The sequence below is a fragment of the Molothrus ater genome, chromosome 2 (assembly GCF_012460135.2).
Source record: "Molothrus ater isolate BHLD 08-10-18 breed brown headed cowbird chromosome 2, BPBGC_Mater_1.1, whole genome shotgun sequence".
NCBI lineage: Eukaryota > Metazoa > Chordata > Aves > Passeriformes > Icteridae > Molothrus > Molothrus ater.
Genome location: NC_050479.2, coordinates 26,796,866 through 26,816,475, shown reverse-complemented (window position 1 = coordinate 26,816,475; position 19,610 = coordinate 26,796,866). Strand labels below are relative to the sequence as shown.

At 42.4% G+C, this 19,610-nt stretch overlaps 2 protein-coding genes across 2 annotated transcripts in view; one reads left to right on the top strand and one right to left on the bottom strand.

Annotated features, from left to right (window-relative positions):
- The window catches only part of GAS6 (growth arrest specific 6), a 40,126-nt gene extending 30,314 nt beyond the window's left edge, over positions 1-9,812 (top strand). The window contains exons 11-15 of the mRNA XM_036386008.2: positions 1,182-1,346; positions 2,870-3,038; positions 4,633-4,805; positions 5,597-5,822; positions 9,230-9,812. Coding sequence (XP_036241901.1) covers positions 1,182-1,346; positions 2,870-3,038; positions 4,633-4,805; positions 5,597-5,822; positions 9,230-9,381 — 885 coding nt within the window. The 3' untranslated portion in view covers positions 9,382-9,812. The remainder of the gene's footprint in view (positions 1-1,181; positions 1,347-2,869; positions 3,039-4,632; positions 4,806-5,596; positions 5,823-9,229) is intronic.
- A 3,899-nt stretch (positions 9,813-13,711) lies between these two features.
- Positions 13,712-19,610, bottom strand: part of TMEM255B (transmembrane protein 255B) — a 68,340-nt gene continuing 62,441 nt past the window's right edge. The window contains exons 8-9 of the mRNA XM_036406530.2: positions 17,144-17,287; positions 13,712-14,379 (exon numbers count right to left, since the gene is read on the bottom strand). Of these exons, the coding sequence (XP_036262423.1) occupies positions 14,212-14,379; positions 17,144-17,287 (312 nt within the window). The 3' untranslated portion in view covers positions 13,712-14,211. The remainder of the gene's footprint in view (positions 14,380-17,143; positions 17,288-19,610) is intronic.

The following is a 19,610-nucleotide window of genomic DNA, read 5'->3' as shown; positions in this document are numbered from 1 at the left end:
CCACTATCAAATTCACTTAATCTTGATTACTGAAGACTGCAATCCAAAGGGAGTGCCCAGGTACAAACCTGCTCAACCCTGTCCTCCTTTATGTTACAGCCACAGCACAAGAGCTCAGAATGGCTGATAAGAGCAATTTTGGGATTTGACTGTATTTGCTAGTCAAAATACAGAAAGAAAGATGCTCAGGACCTGGCCTGCTAGCAGGAAGAGGGCAAGACATGTCTAAACATCCTCTGAAACAGATAATTGGTTTGTACAGCAGCTCACTGATAGAAGCAGCTTCTGAGTGTCCCAGGGAACAGAGCTGTACAGATGAAGAGTGAGTAGGTGGAGTATCTGTCATAGAGTGGGAAGAAGATTATGAAATAGTGGAGGTGTGTTCCTTTCTTTACAGAAGGATTGGGACTGTCTTCTGCTACAGCCAGAGAACACCCCACTGGTAGCAGGACCCATGTTCAAGGCAGCAGAATCTTGGCTGCTGGTCAGTCTGGTGCATCAGCTTTGGGCTTCACCTTCTCTCCCTCCACAGAAGCTTTATAGTGCTTCTTTTTGCAGCCTGGTCATAATCAAAATGATGAAATCTTTTTGAATTTTTGGTGGTAATAGAATCTTCCTAGAAGCAGCTTTTCAGAGACATGGAAGGAAAATTTGCAGATGCTTTTTTGAGAGAAAAGTTATTGCCTATTACACATTGTTATTACCCTCTCAAAAATTCCATTCTGTGTTGTGCTTTTTGAAGAGGTTGATATTAAAAGACTGGGTCTGCGAGGCTTCTGCATTATCTTACACCGATCCAACAAAAGACATCTTGTTTGTCCTTCCAGCTTTTCCTTTCACATGCAGTTGCAATAGGAAGTTTGTCATTAATAACTCATTACTGCATTTACATTTTACATAAAGCAACCTACAAAAGTCATGTATTTAATCCACTCACATTTTTCTGTAGCTGTTTCGAAGTAGGTGGACTGTCTTCACCATTACGGTTAATCACGGACTGCTTTCTAGAGTAGATTTACATATCAAGGTGGAATGTAACTTAAAAGGTGAACAAAGAGGCTTGGGGACTGAAAATATTCCTTTATCTTGGGGATTTCACTGGGGTCTGTCCTGTACCTGCAACTGCAGATACTAAGTTCTATTCATACTTAATAACTCAATTTGGAATTTTACTTTTTCAGATCTCTGTTGAGGAACTTGAAAGAAATTTGATTATAAAGGTCAACAGGGATGCAGTTATGAAAATAGCTGTCTCAGGAAACCTGTTTACACTACACAAGGGAGTGTACCAGCTGAATTTGACAGTAGGAGGCATTCCTTTCAAAACAAAGGACCTTATTCTACCAGTAAGTATGGCACGATAACTTCTGTTCCTTTGCATGCCTGAAGGGCTTGAGTTCATCTTCTCTTGGAGTAATGTAGGTCCTTCCTGAGAGCAGTTCAACCTGCCCTGAAACAGGTGGAACTATCACCTTCTGGATACAGCTTTCAGTCCATTGACTATAGCAGGAGCCTAAGCCAGTAGCAAAGTTGAGTCCCCAGATTTTTTGATTGGTAAGTTTGGGTGAGATGTATCCCACCTGCAGAGTTGGGGCACAGCAAAACTGGAGCACATGACAAAATCCACAGTGGTCATGCTGGCTTGGAGAGCAGGAGTGGCCTGGGGAGGGGTCAGTGGGCACGCTGCTGTGTGAGGGTGCCACTGTGCCTACTAAGTCTGGAACCAACATCAGGGGCACTCTTTGTGTTGTGACCAAAGTTTGTTCTTCACGTCTAACAAATCACAATTTGCTGCATTTGTTTGCTGTGTCACTATAGTGAGACCCAAGGAAAAACAGAAGCTTATTTTTCTTTATTTCCTCCTCATTGAAGTAGATACAGCATATGAATAAAAGTTAAGGCAGTCCTTGGGTAAGATTGGATGATTGCTGTGTTTCTGGAATAACTGCTGCTCAGGCATTTTGAATGCCCACCACAAGCAGAATTGGCACCTTGAAATCCAAATTTGCATCTCTTTATTCCTAAATTGGGTGACAAGCTTGAGGCTTTGTGACTGGGAGTGCAGCAGCTGAGCCTCACAGCTCCTGTGCCTCACCAGAAGTCATTCAGGGCCACTGCTTGTCAGAAACAGTAAGCCCAGGGTGTAGTCAGAATCTAGGATTGAGGGCCAGAAACTCCTCAGGTTTTTATCCTGGCTCAGACACTTAATTCTCTCTCTCCTTCACTTAATTGGGGGTAGTGGTGCTGATTTAAAGACTTTGCAAGAAGCCTTCTCTTTACACACTGACTCACATTTTAATGCTGACATTAGGTACAGAATAGCCTAACTAGAAGCTGGAAGGAATGAGGTTTGTACAGAGTGGTGTGCCAGTCTTGTGGTGCAGGCATCCCTCCTTGAGCCAGAACCCAAAAACTTATACCATGATCAGCTCCAAGGTCTGTCTTGTGTGTCATGCAGGCTGTTTGCAATGACAAAAAGGATTGGGATTTTCAGCCTTAAGTTAGCCTCCAGCATTTGCCATGCTGAATTATGGAGCTCTGGCTACAGAGCATTAGAAATAAGTTGTATTAATGATGGGCAACACATAGAGGAGCTTACAGAACCAATACAACCAAACCAGCACCTGCACTAGCTAGTGCCCTTCTGGCCTCTGGAGACAAGCTGAGCTCAGGGGAGTTTCCTGGGGAAATACTGACCACTCACTTGGGGCTGCAGGATGGGGGTTGCTGCCTTTTGGTTTGCACGTGCATGACACATCAAAATGATTTCTACTGTTTAGTATGATAATATGACTCAGTATTCCTTTGCACACAATTCCTCTTCACTGAACAATCATTTGAGGCCTGAGATGCTGCTTTATCTTCCCAGATAAACCCTCGGCTGGATGGTTGCATGCGGGCATGGAACTGGCTGAATGGGGAGGACACCTCCATCCAAGAGACCATAAAGATGAATGAAAAGATGCAGTGCTTTGCTGTAGCAGGACGAGGCTCTTTCTATCCTGGCCGAGGTTTTGCTGTGTTTAATCTTACTTACAGTAAGTAGGCTGGGATTTTTTATTTCTGACCTGTTGTCCTGCCATTAGCTATGCCTGGTTAATAAACCAAGTGTTAAAACTTAGGTGTGTGCCAGACTCACTGTTGATTGATGCAGAAAAGATTAAACTTGTGGTTCTTAGTGAAGGAAGGCCTGTAAATGATAGCTCAAGCCAGTGCAAATATGGCCAGCAGGGATTAGGTTCTTTCTGTGTAGCTTCAGTAATACATTTCACAGCCAGACTGGCTCCAGCTCATCCTCAGCCTTTGAGGCTTTACACCTCTCTGTCAGCAGCTTAGGTGCTTCCAGTCCTTTACCATTGTTTCCTGCTCAACAGGGAGACCTGCAAGCCATACTGCTGTATCTTGAGATGATGATAGACAGAAAAATTAATATTGTCTATTGTCTTGGATTCACTTTTAATCATGGGCTGTCGTTACTTACACTTGGGACAAATGCACTAAGCATATCTCTGATAGAAGCCAATGAAATTGGCATACAGTAATAACAGGTTTCAAATCAAACTTGTCCATACTAATGTAGCACTCAGAAAGGCACCTTTTATTGCTCTAGATTATTGTGTTTGCTTATCTGTGTAATCAGCTATCAGTATTTCTGAACCCACAGAAATGCTGACCATCTATTTTGGTATGGTGTGTAAGTCCTGCTCTGCAGGAGCCATCTGTTCAGTGTTATGTGGATTTTTCTGCTGTGCCATTGTAAATTAGGGAGTACCAGGTGTCTGTCACATTACTTAGCATGGGGATTTAAAAGTTGCAAAGACAAGGCAGCATCTAAAATGCAGGTGAAGTGTAGATAAGGCCTCAGCACCTGCATTTTTTTCCAAACAATCATTCTCTTTTTTTCTTTTTTTTTTTCTTTTTCCTTTGCAGTGGTAAGCCCTATAAAGAATGGATTATTGTATTTCAAGATGTGGTGAACTAGCAGAGGTAATAGTCCTGTTGCAGGAGGTTGCAGGAGCAGGTTGATGTTTTCCTTTGCAGCCTGCATTACCTTTTAAATTATTAGGGTGCTGAGGCAGTAAGAAGATACCAGAAAATTTAATTCAGGGTTCAACAGGTGAAATAAAACATGCCACACTTTTGAGAGATTGATGATCAGGAAGAGTTTGAGTAGGTGATGAGTGTAGTATGTATTGTATTATACAATTCTTGAGTTTAATACAGGCTTTCATAGAAATGTTTCCTGCATGTCAAATTTCAACTCAGATTCCTCAATGATCTTTGGACAGACTGGTTCAAAAACTGGTTTTCGATTGACCTATCTTGCAGCAGTTCTTTGAATGTGTCAGATTGGCAGCCAGGAATTGGGAATTTGACTAACTCTTTGTGATAAAAAGCTTTATGTTATCCTTTGACATTCTGAAAAGCAGCAGAATGCATAAGGTAACAAGAGGAAACTGATGCCATTTTCTTGTCCAATTTTATGTTCAAGTGCTTTGGAATAAGTCTTTTTAAAATAAAAAAAAAATGTGGCAGTCCCTCCAGATGCTCATCTGCCTATGGTCTTCTCCAGGGAGAAACTGAACAGCTTACCCATTTGACACATTGTCCAATGAATTTCTTTTTCTGCAGTGCAACCTTCTTCTGGAAATGAAACCAAGACAAATTGGGAAATTGAAGTAAATGCTGTAATTCAGCCAGCAACAGATACTGGTGTGCTGTTTGCCCTAGTTACAGAAGAAGCATCTGTCCCTTTATCACTATCTCTGATTGACTATCACTCCACAAAGAAACTGAAGCAACAGGTACAAACAAGTATTTCTGTAGAGAAGTTTACTTGCTCTTTCCTGGTAACTGGAAGTCAATTTCAAAAACAGCTGTCAGATTTGCTGCCTGCCTTATCATTTGTCCCACCTGTTCAGAGCATAGTCTGAAACAACAGTGCTTGCCTGAAGTTCTGCCTTTTACAGGTGTGTGTCAGATACTCATAGGGGCCTCTTGGCAAATGTGACCTAGGTAAAAGATAGAACTGCTCTCTTGAATGCAGTCATATTTTTTTTTCTGGTACAGAAACTGTTTAGTGCCATAAACCAGGGATTTCCATTCGTGCTTATCAGTACCTGTCCCAAAGAAGCCAAGAGACAGGCTCTAGGTGTGGGAAAGGTGCTGGGAAAAGCCAGTCATGGTGGAGTGTTGAAGATACTTTGCAATGGCATTCATAACAAAGGGCTAAATTCTGGCATTCCACAAGGGTAACCCAGGAAGGATTTCACTAAATCCCATGAGCCAATTTTCATTTATAGTACAGCAGCTCCAGTTGGTTTGTCCCCAGTGCAATATAATGATTTTTGCAAGACCCACTAAGAACCCTCTCTGAGAAAACACGGTTTCAAGAATTAGTCCCATGGTTCATTTGTTTTTCATCTGTGCAAATGAGCTCAGAACACAATCAGCAATAGTAATAAGCCTAATTCTCTGGAGGCTCTGCAAAATATTTGTAATGAAGGGCACATTGGGCTCATCTTGGTACTGGGTAAGTGTAGCTAGGTATTTTTCTGCTCATTGCCTGTTTTTCTTTCATTCCCTTGCTGTTCAGTTTGTCATCGTGGCCTTGGAGAACACAGTTGTGTCCAGACTGGCAATAAATCTCTGTGATAAAAAGGAACACTCTGTAGATGTCCTCCTCAAGAAAGATCACTTATCCCTGAGGGTGGATGGGCTAGCAGGAGAGAGTGAACTAAGCATCTCTGAGTTGGAGGACAGTCTGTCCATCCTGGAGAGCTCTTTGCAGTCAACAAAGACATACGTGGGAGGATTGCCAGGTGAGCCTCCAGTTTTGTACCATGGACCACAGACTTCCAACTCTCTTTGCTGAGCTGGGAGTCAGGAACACTGTTTCTGTTCAAGCTGTGAGAGTCCTTCTCTGTTTCTGCTTGAGCAGGCTTTGTCTGCAATGCAGGAACATAATGGATCAGGGATTGCACTTTGCTTGAATGATTGTGTCCTTCTGAGGGCAGCTGGAGGCAGAAATAGAAAGAGGAGGTTTTGCTTGTTCAACAATAAGAATGATTTAATAATTTATAATGATTTTTTTTTATCATGTAATAATGATTTAAAAATAATGATTGCTGTAAACTGGGTTATTACCTTAAACCCGGTAAAATCCATAGGAGCTGGGCTACAGGTTCCTGCAGTGCTCCATTAATGTAGTGAATCCATGGGAGCACTCCTTGAGGGGACTACTAGGACCTCAGGGGGTTTTGCCTGAAACTTGGGAAGCCCAGTGTGGGGATTGTCCCTGGCTGATGCTCTTCGAAGTGATTGCAGCATGACACAGTTAACAGACTGCCTCCCAGCCAGGGGCATGTAGGGCACAACCAAGGGGTTAACACCATTTATAGTGTCTCTGGCTTTTCAGCAGCAACAGGGCTTCTTCTGGGAGGTCAGTTTGCTCCTCTCTTCTGAACCTGTAAGATCAAACTTTCATCTTTCATCTCCCAAGTTTGGGAGTTTGTTTCTTGTTCTGCCTGAACAGGTTTATCAGTCCCTTCTGCTGAGGAATGCTATTAAAGGAACACTTATGTCTCTGATGCACATGATGCCAGCAGCTAAGCAAAATCTTGCCCTTACTTGCCCAAGCAAGGGAGAGGTACAAATGTTGGCCTCTTGTGAGGTGCTGAAGCAGTCAGGCTGGAACAGGGTGGCTGAGGTGCCACAGGTACTAGGACACATGGTGTGGCTGTCCCCACCAGGAGCAAGAGTTTACAGAGGATTTATGCTGATGATGCAAATGGCTCCCAGTCACACCTGAAAGGGGCAGGCCACATACTCTGGGGCATTCACACAGTGGCAGGAAGGAGGCTGAAATCCCAAACGTGGCATTTTCTACTCTCAGATTAAATTATCTAAGATGGCCATTGCACAGGCAATAGAGGTTGCCTGCTTTCTTTTAAGCTGCTCTCAGATGCACAGTGGAGGTTTCCACAGCTCAGAAATCATCCCATTCTGTCACTGTCCCAGGTTCTCTGTGGTTTAGACTACCTGTGCTGGGTGCAGCCCTGGTTTTCATTTGCCAGAGCTAAGGATGAGATACCATGGCTGTGGCAGCTCAGGCTCAGCTGGATGCTGTAGGTTTAGCTGCCATCCCCCCTTTGATCTGTTGTGCTTAGCAGCAGGAATTTCTGCCAGCACTCTGCTTTTGCCATTGAGAGGAACCCAGCACTTGCATGAGAAACACTGTCATTTGCCAAATAAATAAACATTTCAGCACTTCAGTTGGATTAATCACTCTGGGTTAAGTAACAATACCGAATGGTCAGATTTAAGTCAGTTTGGCTCATTCAGATTTTGAAAACATTACGTAGTTTTTAGTTTTTCCATGCTTCCATACCCTGTGGAAAAAACAGTATAGTGGTCAAACTTCACATCTTTATTCCATTTGTCACAAAGAAAGAAAGAATTCTGGATCCAAATATGTATTAAACCTGATCCTAAGCACAGCTAATATTGCAGATGTGAAAGAAATACTACTTAGAGTTTCAACAGATAAGAGAGAACATGTAGACATTAATTACATTTTCTATAGGCTTTTCAGTTCTGGTAAATCCTAAATTATGTAATTTATGTGATGCATAGGTGATTTTTCAGAAAATATGCATTTCACCAGGTGAAGGAACCTTTAAACTAGGCTTTCAAATCTTTACATGACGACATTTTGGACAGATCCATTTCTAGTCATAACAGAAAATGAAATATTTCACATAATTTAGAATACAATGAAAAAAATTAATTTCTTTTTAATCTCTTACAAATCCATCTGAAAGCCCACACTGTCTTTCAGTCAGCCCTGTGGCACATGTAACAGCAATCTGCCTGTCTCCTTAGATGAGTCTTCAAGTTGTTAAGTCACAACTTCAACTCTTCTGACTCAAAATTTAGTTTACATTCCTGTAAGGTATTACAACAGAGATGCTGCATTCCTTCAGCAAACTTTGCAGATAAACTTTGGCAAATGGGGAGGAATGGGAAATAGATAACATTATAAATAAAGCAACTACTGAGCAATGGTAGCTCTCCCCCAGGAAGCTGAAGAGGTTTATAGTATTTCTTTGTGGCTTACAGATCTCCCACAAATGTTCTCTCTCCCACTCAGTCCTAGATTCTGTCTGAGCTGTGTCTGAGCACATCAGCCCTGCATATCTCCAGGCAGAACACTTTAAATTTCATATAATCTTGGGTCAACAGGACAACCTATTGTTCAAGTTGTCCTTGCTTCGATGTAAAGATAAGTGATTTATTTAGCTGCCTGAATCACTGTGAAGTTAAATATTCTTTGAGGTGTTCATTATTTTCCATTGCACAACCAGTTTGATTGGGTCAGCTTTGGGTTGTAAATAAACTAAAGACCTTTGGGGAAAGGTAGAGGACAGAGCTCATGTAGATTTTCTGGTTGTTATGTTACTGTACTGAGTTTTTGTTTGTTTACAGTCAGTGTGTGTATGATAATTACAGAAGTTAGTAGTAAGATTGACTAATTTCCTCTAGTCTATTGGATTGTACTTGGATTGTAGTGTCTTCTTCCTTGCCATCTGTTTTCTGTCTCTGGTAAACTGATTAAAAGAACAGTGGATCTCCACAGTAAAAATTAGTCTCATTAGTCTGACCAATTCAACTGATGCATTCCAGCACCTTGCTGATGAAGGCCAGCAACCTTCCTGTGCTCATACACAGCAAAACCATGGTAAAGATAAGTCCAGCAAGTGGTAGAGGCAGCATATGGGAAGTGCTTTCCTGTCATAAAATTCTTCCCATAATCTTTTGGAAGCTATTTTGAAGAGAAAGAACATTAGAGGGAGGTCTAACATCTCCGCCAATAAAAAGCAGAGTTCGGAGATGGAGAGGGGGAAAACATGGGGCTGTGTGAACACATTGTGCCACTGCAGTGAAGCTGTGCAGCACAGGTTTCATCCAGGAGGCCTTGCAGAGGCACAGAGCAGCTGAGGAAGGGTTCAGCCTGGGAGAAGGGCTTTGGTGCACCAGAACAGATGGTGTTTTTCCTCACGTCTGGGATTGTGCTCTTGCCTTCTGGCAAGGGGGCAGGGGGAGGTAGAAATGCCAGCATGGGAAGAGGTGAGCATGAACTCATTGAGCCACAGCCATCTGAGCCTAGGCAGGGCAGGTGTTTACTTAAAGGCAGCTGTCAGAGACATTTATCTCCCCTTTCCGACAGACGTTCCTGTCACCTCCACTCCGGTCACCGCCTCCTACCATGGCTGCATGACCCTCAAGCTGAACAACACGGCACTGGACTTGGATGAGGCTCTCTACAAGCACAGTGACATCACCTCACACTCCTGTCCTCCAGTCCAGGAGGGTCAGTAGGTACCACTGCAATGCGAAAGTTTTATACTCAGAAACTTTCAGTGCTTTTCTTTTTTTAAAAGATATAAATTATTCAGATCTACCGCACTGCGTGTATAGTTTCTCTTAAACACTGAAGTTATGTAGAAGCTACTGATCCTTATGTCAGATTGATTATTGAAATACTCTTTGCTTTGAGGTTTAAAGGTTGTAATATATTTGTAAATAGTTCAGAAGACTAATATTAAATAAGTCAAAAGTACAGAATGTACTGAAAGTGAATACTATCTTTAGACTGTAAGAGACAGTTTCATCTGTAATGTGGGAAACCTGGTAATATATGAGTGTGGACTGGAAGAAAAATAATAATTCTGTATTATTTTTTATTACCAAACACTGCTTTCTGATTTGCAAAATATGAGAGAATAAAATATTTACATACAAGTTTTTAATTTACCTGTACTGAGATTATTCTGTATTCTGGTATTTGGAGACAGTGACTCAGACTGTGCCTGATTCTGGGGGTTACTCTGGGAGAAGGTGGGAGAGAGGGGAAGGGCTGGGTTTTTTTTTGGAGGTTGAGGGTTGGGGTTTATATGCTTCCATCAGTGTTCCATATCTTCTCAGCTGCAGAGCAAATGGTGGCTGCTATTCTTATTGCTAGAGCTTCTCTTTCTGGTACCACAGAAAAAAGACTCAGTTGTGACCTTTAGAAAAACTCTTGGTCTACAGAAAATGGAAAATGAAGTTGGGTCAGCAGGAAACATTTAGAAGGAAAGACTCAAGAAGTTGAAAGCCATACAGCTTTTGTGTCAATAGCTGCTGGAGTAAATGATGAGGTGTTGAGAATTGGGGAATATTATCTGGTGATGACATATTTTTGCTGCTGCATTTTTAGGTTGGCTCATTCACTGTGAGCCTAGTGGGAACAGAGAGGCTTGAGCTGTGAGAGTTAGCCAGGCTGAACTGCATGAGGTGAGAATATCTGTGGGTGTTTATGCAGGAAAGGTTTAGAGCCATAAAGTGTGTTCAACTTTTCAGCTATCTTTCTGAAGTTGGGATGGGCTTTGCCTAGTCTCTCTTGAATCACTTAAATCATGTTTTATTTGGTATTTTTCTTGCATCAAATTACTAAACTGAGTAATACTGGTATATGCTGTGGTAATATTGGGAATATGCTGAGTAATATTGGTATATGCAAAATCCAAGTATTGGGTGGCTAAGGTTACACCATCCTTCAGAGGATTAGCATGAAAAAAGTCTAATTCTACAAGGTCTTTTATAAATTATTCTTGGTCAGTCATGTTATGTTTTCCCTAAGCAGATAAGGAGATAACACATTAGTCTAATAATCCTCATGTGCGGCAACATCTGTGACCAAACTGTGAAGATACAACTGTCCCAGAGGAAAAGAGGCAAGAAGGGGAGGACTATTCCAAGCATATTTTCTAGCAAGGATCACTGCTTTATTTAGCAGAGAAGAGAAAGGTACTCTATTAGCCTTTAGACATGGCATCATAGCTTCTTATCACAAGTAAAACAATCAGCAGTGATGCAGTAGGGCAGAAAAGAACAGAACTTTATCACTTTGAACCAACCTACTCATTTATACTTGGAGAAGGACCTACTGCCAGCTCTGACCAGACACAAGTTTGAAAGGAAATTTCCCACTAGACAGACGGTGCATGGATAGGAAAACCCAGGCGTAGTTCTATGTTTTTGCTTTTTTTTAGTTGAGCAAGGGAAACCACCTTGTTCCTGAAAGTGCTTTATGTTACCACTGAGGACTCTGGATCAATTTGTGATCCAGTATGGGGCTGTAGTTTGGGCTTGTGCTGGAAACAACGCTGATAACTCTGGGATGTTTTAGCTGTTGCCGAGCTGGGGTTGCACAGTGTCAAGACCTTTTCTGTTTCTCACCCCACCAGTGAGGGGGCTGGGGATGCACAAGGAGTTGGGAGGGCACACAGCTGGGACAGCTGATCCCAAGTGACCAGAGGGATATCCCACACCATGTGGCCTCATGATCAGCACATAAAGCTGGGCAACAAAAGGGGAAGGGGAGGGACACTTAGAGTGATGGTCTTTGTCTTCCCAAATCACTGTTCCACGTGACATTTCCCAGCTTTTCCTGAAGATGTCTGAACACCTGCCTGCTCACAGGAAGTGGTGGATGAATTCCTTGCTCTGCTTTGCTGGTGTGTGCGGATTTTGCTTTACCTATAAAACTGTCTCTATCTCAGCCCATGAGTTTTCTCACTTTTACCCCTCTGATTCTCTCCCCCATCCCAGCAAGGGAGAATGAGTGAGTGGCTGCCTGGGGCTAGGCTGCCAGCTGGGGTTCGACAACTAAAATCTCCCATCTTTTAGACTTGGAGTAACTGCACTGAAAAAAATTACAGATTCGGAAAACACCTATTTTTAAACCAAGAAGATAAAACAAGCCCTGTTTTACTTTGTTCTTTTCAAATGAAACAATCTAGCAAAATAGTTTCATGTCTGGAATTTTGGTAAAATCTCTGTGGTAGTTCCAAAAAACCTACCATGTGGCATAAATGAATCACAAACATGCCTGACTTTTGTGTTAATGTAAGTGACACTATTTATGTGGCCAGAATTATTTTGGGTCCTGGAAACGTGAATCCTGTGGTATGTTGTGGTACTCTGCAGTTCCATACTAAATGTCATGTGTACAAGAGCATTTAATTCTCAAATTCAGAGCAGAAATTGCTCCCAAAGTTTGCATATCTGTGCATATATGTGTAGATGTTTTGCATAGACCACAATGCACCCTGACTCAAAATGTGGTTTAGAAGAGAAACTCTGAATTTCTCAGTCTGGAGAATGATAGAAGAGGTGGGGGGCAAGGGGGGTGAGAGTGTAAAGATAAATTTTTTTAATACCCTACTATAGTACCATACTGAAGAAAGGTTTGGAAGAAGAGGTAGCTGCAATAAGCATTCTTCCATTCCTTCTCAGTCACTTGCTTCAACCCAAGAGAAACATTGATTTCATCCTTGTTTAGTTAGTCTAGGTGTTCAACCCAAAGGGATCAAGTCTGTTCTGGACTTTGAGTCCTCAAAATGGACCCAGGTGGTTCCCCTGGTAGTATTCATAGCAAGTAAAAAGAAGTAAATGTGTAGCTCCACTTCATAATCAGAGTGACTGTGCTTTTCACAGCATGTATTTGCACAAGAACTAAGCATTTGGGATGCATTAAATTAATGTTTAAAACAAAACAAATGATCTCTTTTCTGACTTCTGTTTTTCTCAGCCACGTTTGTATAACTCACCTTGTCAACAAGGTGAGTAAGGCACCTCATCACCTTTGCATCTCAGAAAAACCTTAATTGAACAAAAGGTAGCTTTTATGGTCCTTATAAATTAATCTCTTTTCTTATGTGTATCAGTACTGAATCTGCTTTTTATACATAGAGGTAAAACACATGAATTAAGAGATATTTTTTGCAAGTTGCAAAGTGTTATGCAAAAGGATGATCACTCTTTTTTCCATTTTAAGCAGGTCTGATGGTGTCCCTTCCTTTCAAAGGAAACTGTCAAGTAAGCTGGTTTTGTTTATTTAGTTTTTTTCAATATCTTCATAATACAGAGCAGCTGCTTAAAATGTTAATGAGAAATACCTTCCATTCCTTGTTTTACTCTTAGGCATTTCAGGAAATTTCTAGAGCTTCATTGCTGTCTAGACTGTAAGATCTATGGAGCAAGCAGCACCAACACCCTTCCTGCAGGAGCAAAATGCAGTGAAAGGATGCAGCATTAAATGGGTTTTCATGCTGTTTGTAAGTACCCCTGTCCCAGAATAAGGCAAGTGTGTGCCAAAAGGAATCCCAGCTAATGTGAGGAGGCAGGGTGCAGACAACAGGGATATGGCTTTTTTCCTGTCAGTGGCACTGCCAAAGGTATTGTTGCTTAGCCTTTGGAGAAAATAAATACATTAAAAAAGGAATTGGGCCCCTTCATTCCTTTCATCCTTTCATTCACTCTCTTTCAGTCATTGTGAAATACCTGCATTAGGTCTTGGATTAACTTAAAAATAAATAAGAGGCATTTAACCTAAAATGGTTTTGCTTGTGGCGCTCTTTTGACTAGAAAGGAATTAATTTGAACACTAAAGTGTAGCCTAAAATACATGTCTGGAAATGGTATTTTTAGTGCATTAATGTGACATTTTATTATGAAGACTAGACTGGCACAAAGTTCAGCTAAAACAGTCCAAATAGAATTAGCCTTTCCATCTGAAACTTGAAAAGAGAAACTATTTGGTAGGGTACTTCTTCCTCTGTTCTTTTGTTTTCCTTTCCTTCCAAATATACACAGCCTTAGGATAGTATAAACATACACAGTGAACTTTATTGTAAAATAATTGCCACACTTTATTGGTACAACACTTTCACCAGAAGAGTTATTAAACACTACAAGCAAACAAACTCTTGCTACCCAAAATTATTGACTCTGGGAGCTCCCGGCTACTCACTCAGACAACACAGGCTAAAACCCCTCAATATTGGTTCATGAAAGCAGAACACATATCTGGAGTGTTTTCTTCATTTTTCCTCTTGAAGAAAATCTATTCTGCAGTGGAGTGGGAGGGAAACATCTCATGCTTACAGTAGCCAGAAAGTTCTACTACATCTGACTGCAGGCACACAGGCAGGTGACATGCCTGCCCTCACTGCTCCAGGGCTTTGCCCTGCTCACAGGCTAAAAGCAGAGTGGCAGTAACTCTGTGCTGGGCTCCTTTGGGAAGTCTAGTGCCTGCACAGCACAGTTTCCAGAGGTTTCTTTAAAACAAAAGAAAAGCCTACCAGCTACTAAAATAAATTCTTTGTTCTATGGTGCGTATGGTGGAGGCTTTTCCCCAGGCAAGCAGTAAGTTGGTGTATAGAGGGCTGGAGCATTTGGGGGAAGACCATAGCTGGAGCTGGACTGAGATGGAGGCTGAGTTTCTTCTGATAAAGAAATGTCAGTAGATGATGTTCCTGGAAAATTGCTGGCAGGCTGTATCAGACAAGGAAAAAGAACTTTTTCAGTAAAGGATTACAACCCCATTGCAGCTTTGTGTTGTTTGCCATGTGTTACATAATAAGCCCCGCAATTAAATTTCTCATGCATTGCAGCACAACATTAATTTTAGTTCTAAAGCTCCTGCTTAAATGTAGCAATGATGGTGTCTAGTGAACAATGGATTCCATCTGTAACCCAGATCATTTTTAATAGACATTGTGCAGACAGCTAGGCAATACAGCAGAACAGGAATTTCTGCAGGAAAAGATGCTTGGCTTCCTGGGTGAGGCACAGCACCTGACTGACTGATTAGATTACATGTAGCTGCTCCTTTCCAGGCCTCACTGTGAAATTTAAATTACCTCAGATGTAATTAATCTCAGTTATAATACTTGCATAATTATTTGCCAAATGCAGATTCCTCTTAAGAGAAAATTTTACAGGTGGGCATGTGTCTCCCTCTTTGGCAGTCAGCTGTGATGGGGCTTTGCCTGAAAAAGGCACATTAAATAAACAGAGCTTAGGAAGTAGCCTATCTTCAGAAACAAGCAGGGTTCATTAAAACAAAAGAATGCATGTAGGGAATAATATTCTGGATAAAATCCTACTACTGCTTTAAACCAAGTTTTGTCACTGATTTCAAGAGGGTGAGGATTTTACTCCTCATATGATAGCACGTGCCAGTCCGTGGGCTTCATCTGAAGACTTGGACTCAGCTCCCCTCAAGTTCAGATTTAAAGTGAACCTGAAGTGACTAGAATTTAAAAACAAGATAAAGTAATCATGGATCTTTTTCAAGTGAAATGAAAAATCTGGGGAAGTGATGTTCCCTGCTGCTAAAAAAAATTAATAGCCACAATCTAGAAGGCCAGGGCCAGGGCTGCCCTTGGACAATGGCATCTCAGAGCTGTCCAGGGCTGGCAGACCCCATGCCAAGATGTTTGCTTCCTCCATGGGGCTCCATGTGAGCAGGGGCTGCTGCCCTGGATCAAACCCTCCTGGCAAGGAGAATGTTGTCCTGCATTTGTACCACACAGTGCCTTAGTGAGTGAGAATGGGGACATCCCAACAGGAAGGCTTGTTTATGCCCTTTAACTCTCTGAGGCAGTGCAGGTACACTGACAGACCTGCTAGATACATCACCTCCAAACTTAGGTGTGGTGGGTTTGGGTTGGCTTGGGGCTTCATTTATTTCAGAGTTGTTGCTTCCCTCCCCTCTCAAACTGCAACCACTGCTTCCATCTGTTTGCCTGGAATTGTTTCTGCAGTGAGTTCTCTCTAGCAGGAATAGCTGGCACAACCCATAAGTGCTGTCATCACCAGCAGTCCCTGCCCAGCTAATCAGGACCATTACCTGCCCAGCTGGCTGGCCTGTTACCAAGACTAGTCGGGACTGAACTGTACCAGTAAGGGATGTATTATTTTGTTGGCACATGTCACAGTAAACAAAAGAAATGCTGGTTACATCCTTTCAAAATGCACTCCTGCTATCACCATTTCTTTTTGCCATATGGCTCATTTATTTTATAGACTTTGCCTCTCTGGCCAGCATTTATTCAGTGAGACACTGGATTCAGCAAAGGGTCAGGAATGAAATGTCATATATCTTTAACCTGAGATAATCCACTAGTGACTCTAAAGGGTAGACCAGCTCAGTCAGGGTCTTCTACTCTAAGCTAAAACTTAATTTAGTTCTCCACACCTAAGTGTGCAGCCCTTTTGGGATGCCATGGGATATCCCAGATGTCCCTACAGATGTGACCTGGGGACAATGGGACCTGAACCTGGACTGTCTCAGAGTAGCAGCAGGGGACAGGTGGCTACTTGATCTCATTATCAGGCAGTACTAGATCCCTACATGCCATCAGCCCCTGTGTTCAGTCAGACTGGGATTAAGGACTACAACCATCTGAGCAGGGTTTATGAAGGTCTGAATCCAGCAGCATGAAGCACTTAGATGGAACATGAAGACCTCCAGCCCCGTGGATTCAGCCCACAGCTCTCAAGCAATGGAAGCAGATGACAATTAAGTTTCTGGCTGTTCCTAATCACTTCTGCTTCCATCATTCATGATTTGTACCTCTGAATAAGTTTATTTTGATTTCTTAAAATTCATATACTGATGCAGAAATTACTTCTCTCCAAACTGCAACATAATGAGTTCATACATACAAGGAGGTGGCTTGCTTTTACTTTTTTCCCCAGGAACAGAGTTAAGTTTTCCTGTTGTTTCTTACTAACCATCCCAGTGGATCCCAGTGTTTCTTACTAACCTCTCCTGACTTGGGAACAGCTCCTGGTGTCTGCCTCTCAATGTTGTGAAAGTGAAGGAAGATAAATGAACAGACTTATTTGAAAAAGTAGAAATCTAGGGAAATAATGGTGTTTATTTTGGAGTGCAGATAAGAATTTGGGGTAAATGCAATGTATTTCTAGTTCTCAGTGGACAGAGGACTGAACAGTCACAATGGACCCTCATGACTACTTACATGAATATTTTCAGTTAATTTCATGTGTTTCTACCCCGTTCTCTCTCTACTCTTGGCAACTCTTACCTCACCAGCAGGTGAGAGTCCAAAGGATAACCAGAGATATCCTGAGGTCTGAGAACAGACCAGAAAACTAGGCACAGACTAAGTCATCCCACAGACAAATCTGGGAGCTGGGATCCAGCTAAGACTTGCCTCTGCAGAGTTTGTTCTGAGCAGCAGGTAATGCTTTTGTGATGGTGTGAGAGGGGTGTGTGTCTGTGCTGTACCTGAAGAGGCAGTGGGTAGGAGGGATAGGTAGAAATTGTTGCTGCGGAAGGACAGAACCCAGCGTAGGTCAGGATCTGCTGGGCAGGATTGTACAGGATCTGAGGAGGAGGTGCAGCACTGAAGGCGATTTGGGACAGAGGTACCTGTTGAGCACACAAGACAACAATATATCAGTACAGTGCAGAGGGGGCTGGAGCAGGAGCTGCTCCTAACACAAGCAACAAGACAATTTAACAGCTTTCTATTTTCCAACACAATACTAGTAGTACAAAACCAGCAGACAGAATGAGAGGAGGGTGTATCCGGAATGAATTTTCTAAGTAAAAATACACAGCTATTTTAATCTTCTTCCCTTGGAAAAAGGCTGCTGGTGCTTCCCTAGCAACAGTTACAGAAGCACTGGCAGGGCTCCAGATCTGAGACACCCTGAAGTGCACAGCATACAGCTTTGGCTGCCTCTTCTTATTCATCCAGCACCAAACACCAAGTTCTTCACCATTTGCTGCTGACTCCTTCCAATAGCAACTACCTGATGCCCTCAAGTCTTTTTTCTCTGCTTTCCTACACAGATTTACCTAGATCTTCTTTTCAGATCAGTTGCTCCTCTTTCACAGCTCACTCTCACTTGGGAGTTTGCTGCTGGCTCTCCAGCATCACTTTCAATGTGCTTACCTCATTCCTACTGCAGAAAATCCTTCTCTCATGGCTTTATTGGCATGTCTTTTGATTACAATGCAAAACCAGCTAAACCAGCTAAAAAATCTTGGTCAGTAAGAAAGATCAAAAGCTGGATGTGAAAGAGGGTTTGTGTTAAACCCTAAAACCCTGTCTGTATAACAATTTGTGAAGGACAGCAGAGCAACAGAGCTTTGTGAAATATTTTCATGAGATAAATCCAGTGGTTTCTTTTATTTCCTTTGTTTTTGTTAGCAGATTCCTCCACATGAGAGCATGGAATTTTCTTTTCACTGAAATAATAAAATATGGTAGTTGCCAGACAAATGCTGAAAGCAGCAGCCAGGATTTTTTTTTTTTTACATCCTTTGAAATTTATCAGTGGGAGATATAAACCACTGCACCCTCTGGAGACAGTGTGAGATCTCTCTGTGATTGAGAAAGAAGTATATTAATTGTGTTTGTACATGGAAAACATCATCTAGGTCCCTGATGTACCACATAAGGTTACTGAAAAATCTAGGCTTAGTTTCCTGAGGAAATCTGGCATTTCAGGAGCTGGCATGGAGAAAGGCTGGGATCTAAGGCAGAGAGATCATTTCACAGGAGAAGGCAAAAGTCCCTCATCTTCAAGGCACCCTCCTCAAAACACTCTCATCTTCTAGGTACCCACCTTTCTACCTGCCCTGCTGGGTGGATGTGGTGGGGAAGAGACACTGCCTCAGGAGTAGGGAGGAGCAGGTAACCTGCTTGCTTCAAACAAAAAGGTTTGGGGCCAGTGCACAGCCCCAGAGTGTGCCCTTCCTCCCTCAGAGGAGGGATAAAATCAGATCCCTCTGACATAAATGAGTCAAGAAACTCTATCCACAGATGTGAAATACAGATGCCTGTTCTGCATCTGTCTCCAGCTTTCTGGTGTGGGTCTCTTTGGGTGCTGCTGTGTGACCCCCTTTGGCTTCTTCTCTTAAGGACCTCTCTCAGTCCTCTCACATTCCATCCACCCACAGACCAATGCTCTGTAATTGCTAAGGATGAACATCTCAACAGTCCTAGAAGACAAATTTGGGGAGTCATCCATGCCACACCTACTAATTCAAAGCACCTTATTATCATGCTATCTGGTCTCAGCCCAGGGCCAGCAACAATTTATGGTTACTGAGGCTGGTTGGATGCTTTTATCAAGTATTCCAGTAATGACTCTGTGTTAAATTACCTAAAATACACGGCTGGGTTGAGACATTCTAAACTGCACCAACACCCAAGTCAAAGAGATAAGAGCTATGAACTAGCCAGGAGTGCTACCAGTGCCAGCTCACTCAGCTCACCGGCCTCACACAGACCTGCCAGAGCATTTATGTCTGACCTCCAGCTTCTTTCACATCAGACTGCATGTGTAGTTGCATGAGTGCTAAGACATGAACCCATGGCAAGTAGCTCAGTAATTAGGGGTTCATTGTGCTTTCCTTTTTGGGCAGGGTGAAGGAAGAGGAGAGGGGAAAAAGCAATGCTATTTAATCTGTTCAGATTCCTTTAAGGACTGCAAGAAGGGGACTAATTAAAACAACTTTTAAAAGGCATCCCCTTCCCACCCCCCATCCTCCCCTCAGGACTATCAGTAGTTCAGATTAATGCAGCCCTAAACTCAGGGCAGGCAGATTCCTTGGCAAGGTGTGTCAGAAAAACATCCAGAAGCCATCAAATGAACATGGGACAGGGAAGGGAGTTTCTAGATTAACTCCTCATCAGCAAGTGAAATTTTCCATGTAACTCTTTACCTGCAACTTCTGTAAG